This window comes from Rattus norvegicus, chromosome 8 (assembly GCF_036323735.1).
Source record: "Rattus norvegicus strain BN/NHsdMcwi chromosome 8, GRCr8, whole genome shotgun sequence".
NCBI classification, from domain to species: Eukaryota; Metazoa; Chordata; class Mammalia; order Rodentia; family Muridae; genus Rattus; species Rattus norvegicus.
Window position 1 is genome coordinate 29125890 of NC_086026.1, and position 25938 is coordinate 29151827.

Consider the following 25938-nt stretch of genomic DNA (forward strand, 5'->3'; position numbering starts at 1 on the left):
TAAGCATAATAATCCCATCTAGAATTTTCAACATTTAAAATAATATTGAAGGTTTCTTAAACATTTCACTCAAAAACCATGAATTATACTATTCTACAATTATGTGAGAAAACTGAACAAGGGGAGCAAGTCTACAGGCTTTGCCCATGTATTTAAACATTTATTTTCAAGTAGGTATACCTAAGGGTAGGTTCCCCGGGAGCTGGAAATATGGCTTGTTAGCCACCCTGGATGGATGTCAGGACTTAACCCAGGTCCTCTGCAAGAGCAGCATGGTCTTCACCACTGAGCCACCTCTCATCACCATCCATGTATTTTTAAATCCCAATTTCTCCCCACATGTGTGGGTCTAATTCAGTCTTTTTACACTATGCAGTATTTTGTAGAAAAAGTATGCCCTAATTTCTTACTATTGGTTTGTAGATTATTTTGAATTTGTATGTTTATGCATTCTCAGGTATTAACCTTTCAAAGCTGTGTCACGTTCTATTCTCACCAGGAGTGGCCATATATATTTGTTTTTCTGTTAATTTATTACTTTTACATTTGTTGGATCTTTTTTTTTTAATTTTTTTTCCTTTTTTTCTTTTTTTTTTTCGGAGCTGGGGACTGAACCCAGGGCCTTGCGCTTGCTAGGCAAGTGCTCTACCACTGAGCTAAATCCCCAACCCCCATTTGTTGGATCTTTGAATTTTTGTTTGTGACTTTGCACTTACTGGTAATATTATTTACCAGGTTAAATTTTCTTTTACTCACTAATTTGAGAACTATCACGGTGTGACAGTGAAACGTGGATCCTGGAACAGAACACAGGCTTACATATGTCTGTCACTTGCAATATTGTTCCAGAATTGTTACTTTACTGTTAATGTTCACTTTATTAGGTTGGTAAAATCATACATGTTAACACCGAGGATAATACATGATAAATGCTCGCTCAACGACAGCCAGGCTTTTATATTTTGCACATTAATTCTTTTATTATCGTGTCATGAATATTTACCTTTTGTGCTTACCTTTATCTACAGATATTTGTAAGGACAGAGTTTTATAATATATTAGCTTATGTTAACATGTTATACATAGTAATGGATTACATTATTATTTTCATACATGGCCCCTCTTTCACACACAAACACACACATATAAATATATAAATTAAAAAGAGAATCCCCCACAGAAATGTCCACAGGCCAACTTGTAGAAAGCTGCTTGAAGAAGATCTTCGCTGGTCGTGTCTTCCTTGCCGGTCGAGGTTGGGCGCGACAAGTGGTGGCAACCGTACGGGGAAGGAGATCAGAACTTCTCGCAGTCAGGGCAGCGCTGGAAAAGTTCCCAAGGTAAGTTGGGACAATGAGGACCGCGGGAAATTAGTGGCTATAAAGTTTCAGGGTAGTGAGCAAGAAAGTTCAAGGTAGTAGCAAACCAAAGGTAAAGTTCAAGGTAGTAGCGAACCGAAGGTAAAAACAGGCAGCCTTGTAGTTGATGGACTTTTTCATCCTCCTTATTTTGTGGCTGCTTCTAAACTTCCTTTTTCATTTAGGAATCATTTTTGCCTATTGCTGTGATGGGAAATTCACAATCCCACCCAATTTTTCTGGCTCTTCAGGAGCTGTTTGAATCAAGAAAGTTGCAGATGAAAAGGAGCACCATAGAGAGGTTTCTGAGTGAATGTAAAGCCACTGCACCCTGGTTCACAGTCTCGGGTAATCTTTCTGTTGCTTGTTGGGACAAGCTAGGCGAAGACTTAGACCTTGCATGGTCCCAAGGAACCTTAAAACCAGGAGTTCGCCAAGTTTGGCGTCTAGTGCGTTGTTGCTTGGAGGATCAGAGGTGCTGTCAGGGAGCGTTAGAAAAGGGACGTGCAGCTCTTGAAATGCTCCAGGAAGAAAGATCGGAAAAGCAAGGAAGTACGAAAGAAACAGATACGGAAAGATCAGATACAGACAGAGAGACGGAGGGGACGGATACTGGATGAGTTACAGGAATTAATAGGACAAGTGAAAAGACAGACTTTAAAGCCAAAGCATAGGGGAAGGGGAAGTAAGTGTGAAATGGAGGGTGAATCCCCTGGATGACACCCATCTACTCCTCCTCCATTTAATCCTGTAGAAGGGGAAGTAGAAGCCAGGGGCATACCTTCTGCCCAGAAGTGTGGAAGGCAGTCCGCACAGAACTACATCTGGCCTATCCTGTTTATGTGGATGCTAATCGACAAAGGTATCATGAGCCTTTAGACTTTAAGGTGATCAAGTCCCTGCGGAATCAGTCAGGACATATGGCATTACGGCCTCATTTACCATAGCTCAGGTTGACGCCTTATAGAGACTTTGCATGACTCCTAGTGATTGGACTAACCTTGCTCGGGCCTGTCTTAGTCCGGGACAGTATTTGGACTGGAAAGCTTTTCTTATAGAGTTTGCTAATGAACAGGCTGCCGCTAACTTGGCAGCAGGGGGAGGCCAGGCTGCCTGGGATAGAGATATGCTGCTGGGTCAGGGACGCTTTGCCAATGCTCAGACAGGGTATCCAGGACAGGTTTACCAGCAGATTAATGAAGTTGCAACAAAGGCATGGAAATCCTTACCTAATAAGGGAGAAGTGAGTGGAAACCTCACCAAGATCCTTCAAGGACCTATGGAGCCATTCTCTGACTTTGTAGCCCGATTAGTGGAAGCAGCGGGGAGAGTCTTTGGAGACCCCGATACTGCTATGCCCCTGATTAAACAGTTGGTCTATGAACAGTGCACAAAGGAATGTCGAGCCGCTATCACTCCTTACAAGAACAAGGGACTTGAGGCTTGGATGAAGGTCTGTAGAGAAATAGGGGGACCTTTGACTAATGCTGGACTTGCGGCTGCGGTTCTGCAGATGACGCAGAGAAAAGAAGGAAGCTCAGGAGTGTGTTTTAAGTGTGGTAAACAGGGTCACCTAAAAAGGCAATGTCCAGAAAGGAGAAATCTAGTCAGTACAGGAAGTGGCCAACGCCCAAGGCAACCAGGGCTGTGCCCCAAGTGCAAAAAGGGGAACCATTGGGCTAATGAGTGCCGCTCGGTTTCAATGGGCAGCCTCTTAGCTCAGGTTTTGGTGGAGCATGTCCAAAAAATGGACAGCGGGGCCCAAGACCCCAGGGCCCACAAATATATGGGGCAGTCGAGAATCAGGATGTAGAACAGAGTCACGAGAGATGGCCGTCTCTTCGCCATCCGAGGGGCCAAGGAGAGCCACTAAGGGCTCCGCAGGACTGGATCTCCGCTCCACCACCAGACTCGTACTAACTCCTCGGATGGGGGTCCAGTTGATAGAAACTGATTTTAAAGGACCTCTTGAGCCTGGCACAGTAGGGTTACTTATAGGGAGATCATCTACAGCTTTAAAAGGACTGCATGTCCATCCAGGAGTTATTGACCCAGATTATACCGGGGTAGTCAAGATCATGGTAGAATCACCAAAAGGGATTACTGCCATTTCCCCTGGGGACAGAATAGCCCAACTATTACTTTTACCCAGCCTTCATGAAGGGTTTGCAGCACAGTCTAGAGAGAGGGGAGAGAAGGGTTTCGGTTCCACAGGCTCTGACCTTACATTTTTAGCCTTGGGTTTAGACCAACGCCCAGTAATGGAGCTAAGGGTAGATGGTAAAAAGATCCTAGGATTGTTGGATACAGGGGCTGATAGAAGTATAATAGCTCAAAAAGATTGGCCCTCTGGATGGCCAGTACAGGCCTCATCTCAAACATTGCAAGGTCTCGGTTATGCAAGAGCTCCTGATATGAGTGCAAGACACCTGAGTTGGAGAGATCAGGAAGGGCATTCAGGAGTTATGCAACCCTATGTGTTGGATCTACCCATTTCCCTTTGGGGGAGAGATTTGCTGAAAGACATGGGTTTCAAATTGACCAATGAATATTCTGATACTTCACAAAAGATTATGAAAAATATGGGTTATTTTCCTGGTAAAGGAATAGGGAAGTACCTGCAGGGTAGGATTAGCCCTATAACTGCCCAACAGAGAGAAAGGAATCAGAACCTGGGTTTTTCCTAGGGGCCGCTGAGGAAGGCATTCCCATTACCTGGAAGACAGAGGAGCCGGTGTGGGTTCCTCAGTGGCCACTTTCCTCTGAGAAGCTTGCCGCAGTTAAAGCCCTGGTAGATGAACAGCTGGTTATGAAGCATATAAAACCATCAGTGTCACCTTGGAATACCCCAATATTTGTGGTTAAAAAGAAGTCAGGGAAATGGAGACTGTTGCATGATTTACGAGTTATTAGTCAGCAGATGCAAATCATGGGCCCAGTGCAACGCGGGCTTCCTCTTTTATCCTCTCTGCCAGCCTGTTGGCCTGTTGTAGTGATTGATATAAAAGATTGCTTTTTTTCCATACCTCTTTGTCCAAGGGATAGTGAAAGATTTGCTTTTACTGTTCCATCATGCAATCATGAAGGACCTGATCAAAGATATGAATGGGTGGTTTTACCACAGGGTATGGCCAATAGCCCTACTATGTGTCAACTGTTTGTGGGCAACGCCATCGCCCCATTAAGACAAAAGTTTCCCGCACTGAGATGCGTCCATTTTATGGATGATATTCTTTTAACTGCGAAGAATGAAGAGATTTTAGATTTAGCATATGGAAATTTAATTAAATTACTAGAAGGTAAAGGATTGATTATTGCCCCTGAAAAGGTACAAAAGGGTAATCTTATAAATTATTTAGGAGCAAAAGTAAGCCCTTATATCATTATCCCCCAAAAGGTTGAATTAAGGAAAGATAATCTTAAGACTCTTAATGATTTTCAAAAATTATTGGGAGATATTAATTGGGTCAGATGTTATTTAAAATTACCAAATTATGAATTAAAGCCATTGTATAATACTTTAGTTGGGAATTCGGCCTTGGATTCTCCTAGACAATTGACTGATGAAGCAAGGGAGGCTTTAAAGAAGGTTGAAAAAGGATTACAAGGCGCAATGTTGCATCATGGGAGGAAGGTGCAGACATTGTGCTATGCATTCTAGCCACCTACATGTAGCCCACAGGATTGTTGTGGCAAGATGGCCCTCTGCTTTGGGTTTATCCCAGAGCTTCTCCAGCTAGATCAGTAGAGTATTATCCTACAGCAGTTGCACGATTAGCCCTGAATGGGATCCAACAGTGCATACAATATTTTGGTGTTTCCCCAACCTCGATCATAGTGCCCTATACAGGTCAGCAGATGAAGATCTTGTGTGGCACTGTGGATGATTGGGCTATATTACGCTGTGGATTCCATGGAGATATAGATAATCATTATCCAAAACACCCTCTGCTATCCTTCTTTAAGGAACATACCGTGATCTTTCCTAAGGTTACCTCCAGTGTTCCTATACAGGGGGTGCCAAACATTTTTACAGATGGATCCAAAAATGGCTGTGGAGCCTATATGATTGACCATCAAGAGCCAATTTTGTGTCAATATCAACCCGGCTCTCCACAAGTTATTGAACTCAAGATTGTGCTAGAAGTGTTTAAAAATTGTTCTTTTGCCTTTAATTTGCTCTCTGATTCATCATATGTTGTTAATGTAGTTAAGATATTAGAAGTGGCTGGCCCTGTTAAAATTAGCAGCATGGTATGCCAGCTGCTGAGGGAACTTAAGGAATTGATTTGGGAAAGAGGTCACAAGTTTTTTGTCCAACATATTAGAGCTCATACAGGTTTGCCTGGTCCTCTCAGTGAGGGAAATGATCTTGTGGATAGATGTACCCGAATGGAGTTTATCTTCTTAAGCTCATCATTGGATCAAGCCCGACAGTTTCATCAACAATTTCATGTACCTACCAAAACCTTACAGCAGAAATTTCATCTGTCTCGAGCAGATGCTCGACAGATAGTTTTAGGATGTCAACAGTGTATCACTTTTCACCATCCCCCTAGTGTAGGAGTTAATCCTGGGGGCCTCCTACCCCTAAAGATTTGGCAAATGGATGTAACTCACATATCTGGATTTGGGACTCTGAAATACATTCATGTTTCTGTGGATACTTGTTCAGGTGCCATTCATGCTACCCCTATGAGTGGGGAAAAGGCACGCAATGTTATTGGACACTGTCTAGAAGCCTGGGCTGCTTGGGGAAAGCCTCAACACTTAAAAACTGATAATGGTCCAGCATACACTGCCCAATCTTTCAAATCCTTTTGTAAACAGATGGATGTGCAGTTGAGCCATGGCCTGCCTTATAATCCCCAAGGACAAGGTATTGTTGAGCGAGCTCATCGTACATTAAAGGAATGCCTAATTAAACAAAAGGGGGGAATAGGCCATGGTAGAACCCCCAAGGAACAGGTATCCTTGGCCCTTTTTACTCTTAATTTTTTAATTTTGGATGATGATGGCCTTTCTGCCGCTGACCGACATCAACGTCGGGCAGGCACGTTGAAAGGCTATGTGAAATGGAAAGATGTGATCACTGGCTTATGGCATGGGCCAGATCCCGTTCTGGCGTGGGCGAGAGGGTCTGTTTGTGTGTTTCCTCAGGACCGGCAAGATACGTTGTGGGTCCCTGAAAGATTGACCAGGAGGTGCAACAAGAATGAAGATCCTGCTGTTGCTGACACTTCTCGGTGTGACCCAAGTGCTGGTCCAAACGGAGCCCCTGTGGGGGATACTATCAGTGTTCCCGAGACCCATGCCGATATGTCATGACCTTTAAGCCCACTCCTCTAATTTGTCTAAACAGTTGTCAAGTTATCTTCTGGGTAATTGGACTGGAGAATTCGATTTCTTAATGGATCAGCTACATGTAGCCATTGTGACTGTGAATTCCACACGTGCGGATGCTGGACTGGCTATGGGATTGTTATCTTGGACTGCTGCTGCTGTGAATCATCTGAGGGAGTGGGCAGGTATGGGATCCCTAGCTGGACTCTTGCTGCTGGTCTCCCTAGTGAGCCTGTGGTGTTTGTGCAGGATGAGGTTCGTACAGAGGCAGCATGCGGCCACGGTCATGCAGGCGTTTGCAGTCATTGAGGCAGGACAGTCCCCCTAGGCGTGGCTAACAGTCATATAAGATATATAGCCACCCTTACTCTACTGGGCCCCTGTTTCCCCTGGCATATTCCATCGTCCCTGAGCATATCGAGTGACCCTACTCAGTGTCGGGCAACTTCCCTTCTCACCTAAGACATGGAGCCTTGAGGACGACAAGGTAATCCTATGACGGGTACACAAAGGGACGATCCTAAGACAGGGGGGGTCGCCGCGCTCAGTATATGCCAGTGTCGTCTGGGTGCTAATAAAACAAAAAGGGGGAACTGTAGAAAGCTGCAAGGTCCCGCGCCCCGGGGATGGTGCCGGTTTCCGCCTTCCGCTCCTTGTGAAAAACAAGTCCGGTTTCCGCCATCCGCTCATTGAGAAAAACAAGTCATTGAGAAAAACAAGTCCTTATTTGGCTGTTCCTGCTTGGCCTGGTCGCTTCTGCATAGTACAACCTATCCGCTGTCCCCACGTGGCTTGCTAGGATTGGCTAGTGCTAGCTATTTAAGTGTGGTGCAGGGATTTCCCGGGGTTAGAAGATTGTATCAAGGTTCCTGAGTAAAGCTGCTTGAAGAAGATCTTCGCTGGTCGTGTCTTCCTTGCCGGTCGAGGTTGGGCGCGACACCAACTTAGAGAATTCCTTATGAATTCTTCGTACTCGGGTGATTTTAGATTGTTTCATTAACCACTAAAGTAATGACATACACTGTAAACTTCTAAAACTGAATTTCATATATAAACTGAGACGGCCTTTAAGAGATACTTTATATGTTTTTTTTAAACCTTTTTTTTTTTTCTTTTCTTTTTTTCGGAGCTGGGGACCGAACCCAGGGCCTCGCGCTTCCTAGGCAAGCGCTCTACCACTGAGCTAAATCCCCAACCCCTGATACTTTATGTTTTAACACGCAGTGTGTGTACGGAACACTGATGTACATGTCTGTGAGGGCCATGCACATAGTCTGTGCTGTGAAGAGGGAAAAGGGAAGCCTGAGAACAAGACATTCATGACGTCTTTGTGTACTCAGGCTGTTGTAGAATGCAAACCTTGGACTTGTATAAAGATGCTGCATCAGTCCTGTTCAAGCTGCTGAGCGCTCAGTCTCGCTTGCCCCCTCCTCAAATCACCACATTCTGCTGAAGCCCCCAGAAGGGTCCCCATACAACCTGGTCCCGTAACACCAGCCCCAAGAACGTTCCGTAAGACAGAGAGTAGGCTAGATGTGAAGATAGGGACGGCGAACTGTCAGCAATGTCCCCAGCACAACCAGGACATATACAGCAATGACACCACAGAGGATTTCTTAAATAACTCATGCTTTTGACAATTCACAATTATTTATTTATGTAGGAGTCATAAAATACTTTTATAATATACATAAGAAAACCCACATTTAAATGAGTAAGAAATATAATGGCAAGTGATAGAATTTAGTGTTTATAAATGAAACCATCAATAACTGACAGTCAGAGGAGAAACACAGACTATTTAAAAACTGCAGCCATGCATTGTAATATTTTTAAATTGCAAGAAGGCATTGGGCTTTAAAGGGAATGCATAGCTTTATATATTTTTCAGTGATCTCAAAACAGATTTGTAAAGTGTCTTAGATTAACATGAAAGGAAAACGAGACAAGAACTCTGGGAAGCAAAGGAGTAGTCACAGCAGCTTGGTAGAAATTCTTATGTATGTGTTCTTCAATTTACATTTGCTCTTGTTATAAGAGAAAAGGCTGAACATGTTAATGAGGATCCTAAACTACATGAAAAATAGCTGTTTAATAAAGCCTGAACACTGACAATCTGCCCCACACTGCACACAGAGTCGGAGTGAATGTGAGCTGTGTAATTCTTAATGCTTCTGGTACAATATTTAGCCCCAATGTCACTGTGTCACTGTCCACATCTCTTCAGAAAGCAGCTTTGAGTTCCTATTAGATTAGTAAGCATCTGTTGTCTCTTCTCAGCTCCTTACTAAACACATTCCTGTAAACCCTCTGAGATTACATTCAGTACCCTGGTCATATCATGAGCCAGGAATGGCCACAACCTTTTTAAAAAACCACCGAGGCTGGAGAGGGACTCATCAAACTACATGTTTCTGTTTACGACCTACAGGGGACCTTAAAACCCACAGCTCCCAAATACAATTCAGAACTTGATTATAATATATACTCTTTGTCATGAATAAATGGCTAGCGAGGTTTCTATAAAATGAAACTCTTAACGTATTAAACATGAATATCAATTCTCTTGACTATTTTAAGTATTTGACAGTTAAACATGTATGTAAGACAAACTGGGTAAAGTTTTACATAGAAAAGATATAAATACTGCATAATCTGTAGTGAATATTTGCACATACCCTTTTATATTTAAAGCATAAAATACAACTTGCAAATCTGGTGCTTCTAACCATGTCTTCCTTGGACACTTTCTAACACAGCTAGCGAAGTCTCTCCACGGTCCTGAAGTTCCCTGGGTTCAGGGCTTTCTGACAGGCTTATAGCAAGCATCCGGCTGCCAGAGGCGAATGTCCACAATCACCTGGTTGAGTTTCTGCATCCAGAGATCCCGCTCTTCTTTAGTGTCTGCAGAGAGCCAGTTCCTGCGAGGGTAAACAGAAGTGAGCTTCCACCCTCCATCCCACACCCCTGGCCGTCCCCCTCCCACCTCATCCCCCAATGCCTTTGCTTGGAAAACATAATCTTTCAACAAACCAAGACTTGCTGCCTACCAGTAACTGGATATAAACTAATAGCTACGCAGGGAAGTGCTTCTCTGCACAATGGTGTACCACCGTTCTAGATTTGGTTAGTCATAAATCACACTAATTTTAGTGTTTCTGTTTTTTCTTTCTTTTTTCTTTTTTGAGATGGAATCTTGGGTCTCACAGAGTGAATTCTACACATCCCCATAGCCTTATCCAGCAACAACCCGTTGAATAGAGACTGTGTCACATTCTAATTTCCATTCCTAATCACGACCTGTTCACTGAAGACTGATGTCAAGCTTACTTTGGGCAGTCTCTTTGCTGACGTGACATAAGCTAGGGTGACCCAAGAAAAGGAAAGCTCAATTGTGAAAACATCAGATGGCCTGTAGAGTAGCTCAGTGGGGGCACTGTCTTGATTAAGAACTGATGTGGGTGATCCTGCCCCTGGGCAGGTGTTGTGGGTTCAAGAAAGCCATGAGGAGTGAGTCAGTGAGCAGTGTTCTTCTATAGCCTTGGTTTCTGCTCCTGCCTCCAGGTTCCTGCCTGAGTTCCTGCCTGACTTCCCTCAGTGACAGACTGTTATGGAAGTGAGGGCCAAATAAACCCTTTCTTTTCCCAAACTGTTTTTGGCCATGGTGTTTATACTTAGTGACAGACTTGACATCACTGACATTTCCCATATGCCTAAGAACAAAGCCAGAAATTACTTAGTTGACAGAAGTAAGCATGGTGCCAGTACATACTTGGTGACACAGAGTGTGTCCCTGCATTGGCTGACAAGAGTCTCTCGGTCGTCTTCTCTTTGTGGTCGGACAGTAATTAATTCCAGAGTGTTCCGTCTTGCACAGAATTCTCTGTTGGCTGGTTCTATCTGATGACTGATACAATTGGCCAGATTTATCCTTCCTATGGGATTCTTTAAAAATAAAATGTACAAAGTATTAGTGGAAAACAAGCAAGGTTATTTAAGTCAGTCAGGTTTAAGCAGTTTTTAAGTTTATAAACTAAAGTTTAAAAGCCATTAGCTTAAAATGTTTAACAATCAGGAAACAAATAAGCATGAAACAGACAAGCACAGAAAGTAGCTTGGCAGCCTGGGACTTCACTTGGCTTAAGTTCCGCACACGTACGTCCCTCTCTGAACAATGCTCTCAGCAAACTATTGGTGACCCTTGGATTCTCACCTGCATCAGGCTGCACATATGCTTGCTTTAAACACTGGGGAATGTTTACCAACCACCTAATAACACCAGATTCTTTTCAAACACAAAGGAACACAATCCAGAACTGCAGGCAATGGGCTGATCCGCCCCACCCGGGTTGGGCGCACGCACAGTAACATACACCTGTGCTCCCGTGGACATTTTTAGGACAACTCGCAACTGACCATCTTATGACTGTGTGTGCATATTCACACGTACATGTGTCTCCACATTAGAACATGAACCCACACACACTACACACACGTATCCATTACATCACTACAAAACAATAGAGATGAACTCATTTTAGACAATAGAAGGGTCCTCAATGCTTTTTAAATAGAATCAGCATAGGAATTAGTGGGATAGCTTTGGAAATAAAACCAGTATGTCAAAACTATCTCTTTGTAGGATTACTCGTAATAGTTATGATATGGAAACACCACAAAAGGACCATCAAAATATGAATTAGTTAAAAACGGTGGCTCTCATCCACAGGGTGGTTCTGATGAAAACAGCAAACTTTGTGCTTTGTGAAAGATGAACAAGGATCGCGTCAGAAGATAGTATGGCGGCTGATGAGTCGGGCGCAGGTCAGCTCAGAGGCCTGGAGATCCTATCCAGACACCAGCCACGCCATGCTTACCGCTGCCCAATTTACAAGTTAGGAAACGGACACAATGTAAATGCCCTTCCACTGACGGGTGATGAGAGTGTGGGACACACAGTAAGGCAAACTACTCAGCTGTACACACATGACATTCTCAGACAAGAAACATACTAAGTGAGTGCTCTAGACCCAGAGACAAACACTGTATGTTCTCTGCGCCCCCATTCGTGACTCCTAGTTCCAAGTACAGATGTGAGTACATGGCCTGGAATAAATACAGAAAGAAAAAAGTAATTTTCTGACTGCAAGGTAAGGATGGTCTTTGATCTTAAGACAAAACAGTACAAGCAATAGCCCCGGGTAATAGATCCAAGTCCCTTAACAGCAGGAAGGGAAGGGAAGTTAACCAAAGACAGTGAAATGTAATCTCTATATCAAAGACAGTGAAATGTAATCTCTATATCAAAGACAGTGAAATGTAATCTCTATATCCAAAAAAAAAAAAAAAAAAAAAAAGGATTTAAAAAGATGGTGAAGAATGGAGAAAATTGGTGCCCAGTACATGCTTGTGTCTTGAATATCTGAATATATATTAAAAAATAATAATTTTTAGAGCCTGGAGAAACGGCTCAGTGCTTAAGAGCACTTACTATTCTCTCAGAAGACCCGGATTCAGTTGCCAGAACCCACATGTGGTTCACAACCATCAGTACTCTAGTTACAGGGGGTCTAATGTCCTCTCCTGGCCTTCATGGGCACCAGGCACATATGTGGTGCAAACATACATGCAGACAGTATACTTATACACATAAAATAAAAATAAACCTTTTTTTAAAAAATTCATAGTTTTAGGGGCTGGGGATTTAGCTCAGTGGTAGAGCGCTTACCTAGGAAGCGCAAGGCCCTGGGTTTGGTCCCCAGCTCCGGAAAAAAAAAAAAGAACCAAAAAAAAAAAAAATTCATAGTTTTAATAAGTATAACATAATGCTATTTAATAACTATTAAAAACATTATAGGTAAGTCTATTGCTTTAGAAAGATATCAGAATATCTTGTCAAAGAAGAGTTAATTTTAAAAAGTGTTTTGGTTTGAAAAAGACGAATTCATAGTCTGGGGATTTAGGCAAACAGCACCATCCTTGCCTAGCTAACGTGTGTTCCAAACACAAGGCTGTGGGCTCAGAACCCAGCACTAACTGGGTGGAAGCAGGAGGGTAAGGGGATGGTTCAGAGATGCATACGTGATTACTACTATATATTCTTAGCTATGGGAGGACACACAGCCAGGACAGGGAAAGTTATTCTTCATTAATCCACACAGAAGAGAATCTAAGGAGTGGGGACAGGGGACAAACATTCATGAAGCACCACAGAAGCCCAGCAGGACTTTCCCCACTGACTAGAGTTGTGTCAATTTACCTTTCGCCTCTCATCATCTGGGTAAGTCCAGTAAGAAATACAGTTGCCAGAGAGAACACACCATCTTCGATGCCAGGCACCAAAGCCACTAACATCTTCAAATATGGTCTGGAAGTTAATGGAAACACTGATATTAGAACCATCCATCCATCTGCCCCAATCCTCCCTCCCTCTATCCACCCATTCAACTATCCACCCACCCACCCATCCATCCATCCATCCATCCATCCAACCACCATCCATCCATCCATCCAACCACCAACCATCCATCCATCCATCCATCCATCCATCCATCCAACCACCATCCATCCATCCATCCATCCAACCACCAACCATCCATCCATCCGAGACAGGGTGTCTGTCTCTGTGCAACATCCCTGGCTGTTACTGGAACTTGTAAATCAGGTTGGCCTGGCCTTGAACTCAGAGACCCTCATACCTCTGCCTCCCAAACGATGGGATTAGATTGTGCCCCACCTGGCTAACATTAGAAACTTAAGAACATGTTTCCATACGCTATTATATTTTTATGTAAAAATCTATTTGCATGATTTTATCGTGTCTTCCAGCTTAGTAGTAAAAGTTCGCTTGTCCCTATCAGAAATGCACTGAAGACTATCTAGATCGAGCTGGCCACATGCCTTTAACTGGTAGGCAGAGGCAGGTGACAAGGTCAGCCTGAGCTACATAGAGAGGTGGAGGATGGCTAGAGTGGATAAGAGAGACCCTGTCTAAAAACAAACGAGTCAGAGCAATATCAAATCCAGACAGCCAACACTTATGCTTCATAAAACAATGCCAGCATTTTTGGAAACTGGCATTTTTCACAATACAATGTTGCAAGAAACCCACCACTTCTGTTTCAAGTGTAAGAGAAAGAAGGTTTAATCCTCTGCAGGAGCGATCTGAGCATGCTCCTGCCTTCTTTCTCACTACCCCTGTGAAGGGGTTGTTTGACCCCAAAGTGACAAGACCCACATGTTGAGGACCCCTGCTTTAAGAAAACAGAAAAAAGGGTAACAAAGAACAGGAGGTAATGGCACTCACAAGAAAACCTTTCTCCTCAACAGTTGAAGTCACTTGACAGCTTATCTTTAAGCAGATGTGACCTTCCAATGGAGACAAAAAAGGTACCTGTGAGTAAAAGTAGAGAATTATGTGTAAAATCATTTCTAAGTGTGTTCTTGATAAATAATGAACAGAGAATAAATACTATACCCTGAAAAAAAAAATTCAGCTACAGCTGAAGAATAAAAGATCCACAGTTCCTTAGCAACAGATAACTCTAAAGTATACTTACAACGACACTATTGTTTAAGTCTACTCCTGGTAGGAAGGAGTCTGGAGAGCAGGCTGCCTACACTCCACAGTGCAGCATTGCTCAGCAGTACAGAAACAGAAAGCAAAGGCAGGCCTTACTCTAAATGAAACTGCAAGTCATCAAATAGTCAAAAAGAGCACCCAGGTGAACTGGCCTTCCCAGTGCAGGAGCGAATTCAAAGCTTAAATAATCAAAACAGCAGGACAGAATAGGGACAGACAGAGGAAATAGAGCAGAACTGAGAGCCAGGAAAGAGCTGGAGATGTGGCAGTGGGAGAGGACCTGTGTAGCATGCACTAGGCCCTCATTCAATCTATAGAACGGAAAGACAGAGACCAAAAAAAGCCGAATACCCAATTATTTGTGGGTTTTTTGCCAATTAATTTTTGAACGCTGTGCTAAGACTACTCTAGAAATAGAGCCGTCTTGAACAAATAGTATTGAGAAACTGGAAATTCACATGCAAAAGAGTAAGGCCGGTGCCTTCGTCAGGCTCCCACTGCTGTGCTCAAACACTGACCAAAAGCATCTTAGAGAGGAAAGGACATATTTCGTCCTTTATTTCCAGTCAGTCTGTCACTGAGGAAAGTCAGGATAGGAAACTGGAGGCAGGAAGTGAAGCAGAAGCCATGGGGGAGTGAGTGCTGTTCACTAGTTTGTTCCCTATGGTTTTCACGCCCTGTCTTGTGCAACCCAGGATCATCTGCCTAGTAGTGCCCCTGCCCATAGTAAGCTGGGCCCTCCCATATCAAAGAAGATGCCCTGTTGGCTTGCTCAAGGCAATCTGGTGGAAGTACTTTCTCAATGAAGGTTTCCTAATCTCAAAAACTAGTTTATGTCAAGTTGACAGAAAAACTAAGCAGACAAGTTAGACTTCAACCTCACACCATACTAGAAGAATAGAATAACCTAGAATAGATAATGACTTAAATGAAAGCTAAATCAGAAAAATATCTTTAGAAGAAAACACAGAAGTAAAATTTCATGATCAATGACTTGTCAGATATGATATAAAAATCACAAGTAACATAAGAATAAAATAGGCTTCATCAAAATTAAAATCCTTTTAGAACAGGGATTCGTCAAAAATTAACAGCAAATTACAGATACCTACAGCTGCTGCTCAAAATGCAGAGAATAAAAGGCTGCTGAGTCAGGGGTAGTGATGTGGGATGTGCTGACTCAGGGCTAGGTGGCGTGGTCACTGCATCCTTGCATACACAGTACCTGTGATTACCTTTACAGAACATGTGTGAGATTAGGCCTGTCAACATTCTGTCGTGGAAGGGGAAGGTGCTCATAGGGCCTCACCCATTCCCGAGGATTTCTTGGCAGATAACAATTGATGGGTAAAGGAGAGACATTTTCTTCAGTGGTGTAGCCATAAGGGTTCTTACATTCCTGAAGTAAATGTGATCAAAATACATCATATGCATGTATGTGTGACAGGGAATATGAGGAACTGGGGATAGCCACCGGAGGGTCCCAAACACCAGGGAAATGCAAGGTTCCTGGGACACAACGGGGATGACTTTAGCTGAAATACACAGAAGAGACCTCCTCCACAGATAGGCACGTCCCGACCACAGATAGGCACGTCCTGACCCCATCCCTCACCCCCAGTGAAGGGATGGGGACACCACCTATCTCAAAGTTTTTAATCCAGAAATGTTACTGTCCAAAGGAAGAACAGGGACAAAAAATGGAACAGAGACTGAAGGAAGGGCCAACAAAGGACTGCCCCACCTGGGGGTCCATCCTGTCTGCAGACACCAAACCCTACAATCTTGCAGTGGACAGGAGGCGCTTGCTGACAGGAACCTACTGTGGCAGTTCCTGAGGAAGTCCAGCCAGCAACTGACCAGTGCAGATGTGGATGCTTGGAGCCAACCATCAGAAGGATCTCAGGGAACCTGGTCGGGGAGCTGGCAGAAGGACTGGAGAGCGGAGGAGGAAGAAGGCAACTCCACTGGAAGAACAACATAGACTGGCCTGACCGCCAACCCAGGAGTGAGCCTGCAGGGAACCATGGCTCCAGATACCTATGTAGCATAGTAGATATACTAATATATGTTGCTATGTTAAACCAATTATAACAATTACAGCCAACAGCAGGCACAAGTTTAATCAAGCAGTGGGAAGTGAGGACGGTTAAGATAGATAGATCATCCTCAGATACAGAGCAAGTTCAAGGCCAAGCTGGTTACAGAAGGCTTTTTCTCAAAAAACAAAACAAAACAAACAAATAAACAAAGAAACAAACAAAATAGAAAAAAAACCCAGGGCTACTAAGCTGGCCCAATGGTAAGAGTGCTTGATACAATCTGATGACCTGAGTGTTGTCCCCAGGGCCCACAGTGTCCTCTGACTTTTAGAAAAATTAAAAAAAAAAAAAAGACTACCATGACACTGTAATCACATTTCAGCATGAGACAAAGTTGTATTTGCGCTATTTACGATAACTAAGAAGCAGAAACAACATAAATCACAACCAAACAATTAAATACATTGAATGATTAGAGCTGGAGAGATGGCTCAGTGGTTAAGAGCACTGCCTGCTCTTCCAGAGGTCCTGAGTTCAATTCCCAGCAACCACATGGTGGCTTTCAACCATCTCTAATGAGACCTGGTACCCTCTTCTTGTGTGTCTGAAGACAGCAACAGTGTACTTATATATAATAAATAAATAGATCTTTAAAAAAAGACATCAAACCTGTTTCCTGGTGTTCGGCCTAAGATAAAGTGAACACATCAAACCACCAAGAAGGCGATAGGTGGGAAGTACTGAGTTCCAGAAAGACATGGGCCACTGCTAGGGGCCGCTTTCCTCCTGTGCCAGGTGCAGGGCTGTCCTGCCTGCCAGACTTCCCCACTAGCATCGGATGAGCATGCTCGCTGCAGACAGGCGGAAACAAAAACTGAACCAAAGAACCCAAAGGTGAACCTCGATTTTAAACTCTCTGGAGCCTGAGAGGAACGGCACAGTTTGAGGTCAGCCTACACTACACAGTGAGTTCAAGAGCAGCTGAGGTTACTTACTGGGTGTGTGGGCCGCACCTTTAACCTCAGCACTCAGGAGCCAGAGGAAGGTGGGTCTCTGAGTTTCAGGTCAGCCTGGTTTACAAAGCAAACAAACAAGCCCACCAACTAAAAAAACCAAATGAACAAAACAAGTCTTTAACACAAAGCAGACAGTGACTGTGGGTAGGAAGGCTAGAAGGGAAGGCTCAAGTTGCCTGAGGCTTGGGGCTTAGCTTACCCTGAGAACTTGTTTCTGCTTTTGGAGGGAAAGGAGCCAAGGCCTGAAAGCTGCAAGCCCTACCCAGCCCTACTCAGCCCACCTGAGGCTGAGGAAGTCCTCACAATTGACGTTTGCTTGGCTGCTCCAACTGATCCAGAAGGCCCTGTGCCATGTGCACATCAGTGAAAAGCGAGAGCGAGGTGGACACCTAATTGTCGCCCACAAGGAGTACAAGACAGTGCCAGGATGACCTGATGGCCCAATCTGTGAATGAACAAGCCTTGAAGAATGAAGATGAAATTCTGCAAGTTCTCTGATGAAGTTTGATAACATCTTCATAATTTATTTTTAAAGCAAGAAAAAGAGAGGTTGTCTGTGAGGTGTATTTACCCACTGTTGTGAGAGACTGAAGGTAAATGAGCTCACAGCTCGATGAGAGGGAAAGAGAGGGCCTGTCGGGTTACGCAAGGAGCACAGGCTGCACTGAAGACGGGGAAGACACAGAAAACAGCACCCCTACCAAGCGGCTCTGACAACACAGACTGAGGAAAGGCGCCTGAGGCAGGGGTGGGGCCCTAGTCCTGTCATTCCAGCATTCAGGAGGCTGAGGGAGAGGACCACAACAAATTTGTGGTTGGTTTGGACTACACGAAGAGACCTCAAAAAAAAAAAAAAAAAAAAAAAAAAAAAAAAAAAAAAGAAAGAGAGAGAGAAAAAAGAAAATCAAATCTATAACAACAGAGATCAGATAAATGGAACAATTCATCAGAAAGTTTAATATATACTGCAAAAATTGGCGAAAATGGTGAGGAGTGCCCCACTGTGAATGAGTCCCTCAATTTGAATCTCAGGACCCCCAAAACAACACACTCTATCTATCTCGAAAAAAATAAAAATAACAAAAAATCTAAAACTGAAACTGCATTATTCCTACTAATTAAGTTTAGGAGGTTGCTATTTTCTTCCAAATTAAAGCATTTAAAAACTTGAAAAAGGGTCAGGCAGGGTTGGCACCTGCCTTTGATCCCAGCACTTGGGAGGCAGAGGCAGGAGGATCTCTGTCCAGGGCAGTCAGGGCTACACACAGAAACCCTGTCATGAAGAAAGAAAACAAGAAACCAAAACCAAAACATGTCACCCCTTCCTGACTAACACACAGGATAAAAGGCTCCTGCGCTCTGTTCTGCGTGAGTCTTCCTAAGACATCTATCCACACCTCACTGGTCACTATTACAGATGCGAACTGCAGCCTCCGTGCAGAAGAATAGAGGAGGCATTCATCACACCCTGGCAGGTTAGCATAACAAAGGGAGGAAATTACACAGACAAAAGGCAGAAACTGGATTTCTTTACAGGTAAGAATGCCTAACTGGCCAGTCTTGGCCTATGGCTGAGACTCCAGCACTTGGGAGGCAGAGGCAGGTGGAGCACTGTGAGTTCAAGACAAGTTCCAGGCAAGCCACGTCTACAGAGAATTCTCGGCCAGCCAGAGCTGCACAGTAAGAACCTGCCGAGGGGAAAGTGCTGATCACTCTGGTCCTAACTCCAAAACCCGTGCTCTATAGCTGTCTTTTCATGGCTGCTTTCCCTGAAAATCTCCTAAGCGACATTTCCATTCCCTAAAGAAAACCTCCACACACACCTTGATGGTTCTGTCAAGGCAGTTGGACTTTGAAATGTTCTTCCCACTAACCACGAAGCTGAGTATTCTGGATGTCACACTGACAGAAATCGACGAGATTAGGTTCCAGGTTCAGCTTTTCACTTAGATCTCAGCTCGAATAACGTGGAACCCTCCTACTTGGGGTTCTAGGGCAGCTAACTCCCTCCTCCTTCTGGCCTCTGCAGGAACCAAGTACATACATGGTGCATATACATACACACATGCAGCCAAAACACCCATACACAAAAGAACAATCTTAAAACGGCATGCCAACAGCTCTTTCAGTATATCGGATGTCAAATATAGAACACTTTTAGCCTTAACATAGCTATTAATTTCCTACTTAATTAGTACTGATAAAAAATAAATATTAAAGTGAATATAGATTTTAAAAATTCATAAAATGTGGGCTGGGAGTGTAGCTCAGCTGGTAGAGCTGTTCGCTCTCTACCGTGCATCAAGCCCAGAATCTGATCTCCAGCATCCAAGATTCAGCCATGAAGAGCAATGGCTGTGAGCAGAGCACTCGCAAGGTAAAGTGGACCCCAAGTTGAAGGCACCTGTGCTTACAGAGTAAGTCTGGAGCCAGCCAAGAATAAATGAAACCACCTTAAAAAAAAGAAAGATCATAAAATGGAAAAAATAATCAGAAAATTCCAAAGCAATGAAAAATTATCAAGGAATTAAAAAAAAAAAAAAAAAAAACCACAATGTTGAAGAACTGTGGCAGTAGAGAAAAAGATGCCCATACCCAGGAGCCCAAGGAACAGCTTTTTTCTCTACACCCATTGTTAATTATTCAAGAACACTAAAGATATACAAGAGTGTTTAGTGACACAAACACACATACAAATCAAGGAGTGGTTAGTTACTGCTTTTTACAAAAATTAGATTTTTAAAAATATTATTAAATTTAATTTATTCATTGGAACATATACTTAATCAGCAGCGTTAATTCAACAATGATTAAGAAATAACAGGCAGAAAAATGATTTCTTAAGCATATTGATTTTAAGTAAAGAAAATAAAGTAAAGCAACCTTTTCCTGGAACAAATAGCCCAGTAGCTCCTGCTCTCTTACATCAAAATTTATCTAAAATAAACAAAAAAGAAAAAAAAAAGAAAAAAGACCCAGAATCACTCACTGTAACAGCAAGTTACGATTTTAGATTTAGCATGTTAAAATACATTTTTTTGTGTTAATAGCGGTCAAAAATTTAAACACAGTCAGCACTTTTGTCTAGCAACCAAAATAACCCCCCCCCCCCCCAGTTTAAAGTTAGGCTGGCTTATATTGATCCAATATTTCCTATGAGAAATACTTCCTAGAGAGACGCAGCGACTCTGCTCACATTCAGAAGTGAGCTGCCAGCTTCAGGCTGAGTATGCGCACAGCACTGTGCTCACCTTGCAGCGGGGATGACGGAGAAACAGAAGCCTCAGCTTCACCTCTCTGCCCTGACTGCAGAATTCTCTAATACTAACACCAAATGCCAAAGACTACAAGCTCTAACCATGTGTGGGAGATTTTTACACGCCAGTCAGTAGGAATGTTAGCAATGATTTCTAGAGATGGAGAAGAGAAACAGGAAGAGGGACAGAATGGGGGGGGGGGGCTTAAGGCCAAGCCAAGTACTAAGTGCAATCAAGTTAGGTTTGATAACTATGGTATCATGTTGGTAGTCCCAGCAATTTAGCAGTAGACCAGGAGGTCAGGAGTTCTAGGTCAGCCTTAGCCACACATTAATAATACTGAGGGTACTCTGAGGTATGTGAGACCTCAACTCAAAAAAGAAAAAGAAAAGAAAAACCAGGAAAAAACAACCCACAATTAGTTAGAAGGAGTAAATTCTAGTATTAACATCACGGTGGGAGGATTATAGTTCATAACAATGATACATTTTAGGAAAAACTAAAACAGGTCCTGTTTTGTAAAATGTTAAAAAAATGAAGAGACACAAACTCTAATTATCCTAACTGAATCAGTTCATACTGTGTACACATGTTAAAATAATTATGCAAATTACTACATGCCAATACAAACTTACAAATTTTTAAATTAATATGTAAAACCTATATTTAAAAAAACAACACTGGGGCTGGAGAGATGGCTCAGTGGTTAAGAGCACTGACTGCTCTTCTGGAGGAGCTGAGTTCAATTCTCAGCAACCACATGGTGGCTCACAACCATCTGTAATGGGATCTGATGCCCTCTTCTGGTGTGTTTGAAGACAGCTATAGTGTACTTTTATATAATAAATAAATAAAAAAATTTAAAAATAAAACAAAACAAAAAACAACAGTGTATTACCTGTGAGGAGTCGACGTAAGTTCCTCCAGTTCTCTCATACCCTACCAAGGTCTATTTAAATAAATGCTTATTTATTTCACACTAAGGAAAAAACACTCCATAGCAATAAAATAGAGATCTGAAATTTGAAGCATTGAATTTGGGAAGGAATATAGAAGGAAATTTCTAAAAAGATGTGGTTAGTACATGCCTACAATCCCAGTACTGAGAGGCTGAGACAGGAGGGCCAAGACGTATTGAATTGTTTTAAACATATAAACAGCATCTAACTGTAAGACAACACTGAACTTGCACAGAAAGCAATATAAGCCTGAAGCTCGTACTCACTATAGTATTAAAATAGCACCCCTAACAGATCTTCACTCATGTGTACCCCTATCTTCTAAAATGTACAATTCGAAGGTTTTAAATACTTGAAAGCACCCTGGAATGTCTGTCTATAGGTTAATGTTTTTCAGTGTAACACAATCATAAGCACAGTTGAGTTACCTTGTCCAAAGCAAACTTAGTGTCTCCAACAGAAGATAACGATAGTGTGTGAGATCCAACTAGGGTAAAGTTGCTGGTGCGCACAGCACTGAGACCTCCTGGACTGGCCATAACTGTAGAGAAACAGGGAGCAAGTTTAGCTCAGACTGGCTTTCCTAAGTGCGGTGGTTCAAATGGGAATGGCCCCACCACAGGCTCGTATATTTGGATGCTCAGTCCTCCATTGGTAAACCATTTAGGAAGAATTAGGAGGAGGCAGGACCTCATTGGAGATGTGTCACTAGGAGTGGGGTTTGAGGTTTCAAAAGTCCATGCCAATCCAGTCTCCCTCCTCTCCTCCCCCATGTGATCCAATGTGGGTCAGAGTGTAAGGCACTGAGCTTTTGCCTGTCTGGTCCCTGCCATGACGGTCATGGATTCATCCTCTGAAACGTAAGCAAGTCGGTAAGTAAATGCTTCCTCTCCTAAGAGTTGCTTCAGTCTCGGTGTCTCTTCACAGCAACAGGACAGTGGCTAAGACACTAAATAATTCCTCTAGCCCTCCACGTGAATGAAACCAAACTGCCACAGAGAATCTGCCCCATTGTCTTTTATTTTTCCCCATTCTTTCTCATTTACTTCTGTCTTTTGAGACAGGGATCCATCCCTTCACGCAGGTGGGCCTAGAACTCACCGTAGCCTAGAATAGCCTTGAAAGGACAGCAATCCTCTTGCTTCAAGTATCTCAACCACAACTAGGAGACACCATGCCCAGTGGTTTTCTGGATTACTCTCTGTGTGTGTGTGTGTGTGTGTGTGTGTGTGTGTGTGTGTGTGTGTGTGTGTGTGTGTGTAAACCAAGCAAAGAAAATCAAAAAGACACGTGTGTACGAGTGAATGGATAAATACATTTATAAACGTGTGCAACTGCTAAATTTAATTACTCAAAAGCTTCAAATAGTTTAGGCCCACTCACCTGAAGCATGAAGGCTGCTTTTCTAACAAAGAAAGGAAAAAGAAGATACATTAATTATTTCTTTTACTTAGGTTTAAATGTTAAGTGTGAAATTTTAACATTACAAGGACTATATTTGAGAAAATATTTCTTCTCATATAAGTATCAACAACTAAAATATTTTAACTTATTTTGAGAAAGCCTTACTATGTAGTCCAGAGTGGACTTCACCTTGTAAACCCCCTGCTTCTACTTCTCAAGCAGAGGGACGCATTAGTGGATGTTAAGAACTTCTATAATAGTCAAGGGCTAAAGCTGGTCAGTCAATGTGTAATTTCATTCAAAAAATGTAGATTTATCAAAGGATTCAACTTTTAGAAAAATTCTACTTACTGAAGTTATAGATGTGAGGAGTCTCTTTGGAGTAATAGCCTAGAAAACAAGAGAACTTAGCAAACTTTCTACTAAATATTGCAATTCAGAGCTTAAAACGAAAGTTCTCACACAGGAAATAACTGTTGAATAGAAACAGACCATACTTAATTACTTTATCAAGGCTTTTCAAATTACTGCTATCCTATTTTAAAGTAGAGTCAAAGAATGTCTTTTTAAAGTGTTCTTCCTTTCCACCCAACACAAAGTTATACTACAGAAACATTTGAAAACTGGACAGCTGGGCATGACGGTGCACTGCTTTAATCCCAGCCCTCAGAGGCAGAGGCAGCAGATCTCTGAGTTCAAGGCTAAATGGTCTACAAAGTTAGTTCGAGGACAGGCAGGGATACACAGAGAAAATGTCTTGAAAAACCAAGTAGAAAGAAAGAAAAAAGAAAGAAAGAAAGAAGGAAAGAAAGAAAGGAAGGAAGGGAGGGAGGGAGGGAAGGAAAGGAAGGAAGGGAGGAAGAAAGAAAGAAAGAAAGAAATTAAGACAGAAGGAGGGAGGGTGGGAGAAAAAAAACAAAATAAGAAACTGAACTTTGGAAGCCATTTGCTACTTCTCTGAAGGGGGAAGGGGTAGTGTCTGCCTGCCAAGCAGTTAAGGCCGTTCAAGACCTGCAGGGGCAGGGGACATGGGACGATAAGAGGTGCACTTGAGGCTCAAGTCGGGGGGCTAAAGATTCTGTTGACTTTGACGGAAGGAACAGGGAGGCCTGAGGGTGAGAACAGAAGTCTTCTATGTATATCTCAGTCGTTGGTTGTTAGCTTGTGGCTTTGTTTCCCACAGCACTGAGGTAAAAGAGGGCTAAGAAAAATAAACCTGAGGCTGCCAGAGCCTCCCACATCTGTCTCTTGAATATTCCCCTGCCTTTCCTATAATCATCTGAATATTCCCCTGCCTTTCCTATAATCATCTGAATATTCCCCTGCCTTTCCTATAATCATCTGAATATTCCCCTGCCTTTCCTATAATCATCTGAATATTCCCCTGCCTTTCCTATAATCATCTGAATATTCCCCTGCCTGCCTTTCCTATAATCATCTGAATATTCCCTGCCTTTCCTACAATCATCTGAATATTCCCTGCCTTTCCTATAATCATCTGAATATTCCCTGCCTTTCCTACAATCATCTGAATATTCCCCTGCCTTTCCTACAATCATCTGAATATTCCCCTGCCTTTCCTATAATCATCTGAATATTCCCTGCCTTTCCTATAATCATCTGAATATTCCCTGCCTTTCCTATAATCATCTGAATATTCCCCTGCCTTTCCTATAATCATCTGAATATCCCCTGCCTTTCCTATAATCATCTGAATATTCCCTGCCTTTCCTATAATCATCTGAATATCCCCTGCCTTTCCTATAATCATCTGAATATTCCCCTGCCTGCCTTTCCTATAATCATCTGAATATTCCCCTGCCTTTCCTATAATCATCTGAATATTCCCCTGCCTGCCTTTCCTATAATCATCTGAATATTCCCCTGCCTTTCCTATAATCATCTGAATATTCCCTGCCTTTCCTATAATCATCTGAATATTCCCCTGCCTGCCTTTCCTATAATCATCTGAATATTCCCTGCCTTTCCTATAATCATCTGAATATTCCCCTGCCTGCCTTTCCTATAATCATCTGAATATTCCCCTGCCTTTCCTATAATCATCTGAATATTCCCTGCCTTTCCTATAATCATCTGAATATCCCCTGCCTTTCCTATAATCATCTGAATATCCCCTGCCTTTCCTATAATCATCTGAATATTCCCTGCCTTTCCTACAATCATCTGAATATTCCCTGCCTTTCCTACAATCATCTGAATATTCCCCTGCCTTTCCTATAATCATCTGAATATTCCCCTGCCTGCCTTTCCTATAATCATCTGAATATTCCCTGCCTTTCCTATAATCATCTGAATATTCCCCTGCCTGCCTTTCCTATAATCATCTGAATATTCCCTGCCTTTCCTATAATCACCTGAATATTCCCCTGCCTTTCCTATAATCATCTGAATATTCCCCTGCCTTTCCTATAATCATCTGAATATCCCCTGCCTTTCCTATAATCATCTGAATATCCCCTGCCTTTCCTATAATCATCTGAATATCCCCTGCCTTTCCTATAATCATCTGAATATCCCCTGCCTTTCCTATAATCATCTGAATATTCCCTGCCTTTCCTATAATCATCTGAATATTCCCCTGCCTGCCTTTCCTATAATCATCTGAATATTCCCTGCCTTTCCTATAATCACCTGAATATTCCCCTGCCTTTCCTATAATCATCTGAATATTCCCCTGCCTGCCTTTCCTATAATCATCTGAATATTCCCTGCCTTTCCTATAATCATCTGAATATTCCCTGCCTTTCCTACAATCATCTGAATATTCCCTGCCTTTCCTACAATCATCTGAATATTCCCCTGCCTTTCCTATAATCATCTGAATATTCCCCTGCCTGCCTTTCCTATAATCATCTGAATATTCCCTGCCTTTCCTATAATCATCTGAATATTCCCTGCCTTTCCTATAATCATCTGAATATTCCCCTGCCTGCCTTTCCTATAATCATCTGAATAT

General features: G+C 42.6%; 1 protein-coding gene across 2 annotated transcripts in view; it reads right to left on the reverse strand.

The window, feature by feature from the left end:
- Window positions 1-8332: 8332 nt before the first annotated feature.
- Anln (anillin, actin binding protein) overlaps window positions 8333-25938 on the reverse strand; it is a 63292-nt gene continuing 45686 nt past the window's right edge. The window contains exons 18-25 of one of the 2 annotated variants that reach the window (XM_039082267.2): window positions 23313-23351; window positions 22941-22962; window positions 21986-22098; window positions 20225-20278; window positions 14008-14094; window positions 12961-13068; window positions 10474-10646; window positions 8333-9622 (exon numbers count right to left, since the gene is read on the reverse strand). In XM_039082267.2, the coding sequence (XP_038938195.1) occupies window positions 9499-9622; window positions 10474-10646; window positions 12961-13068; window positions 14008-14094; window positions 20225-20278; window positions 21986-22098; window positions 22941-22962; window positions 23313-23351 (720 nt within the window). In that variant the 3' untranslated portion in view covers window positions 8333-9498. The remainder of the gene's footprint in view (window positions 9623-10473; window positions 10647-12960; window positions 13069-14007; window positions 14095-20224; window positions 20279-21985; window positions 22099-22940; window positions 22963-23312; window positions 23352-25938) is intronic. The other variant, NM_001427480.1, reaches the window with a different exon arrangement.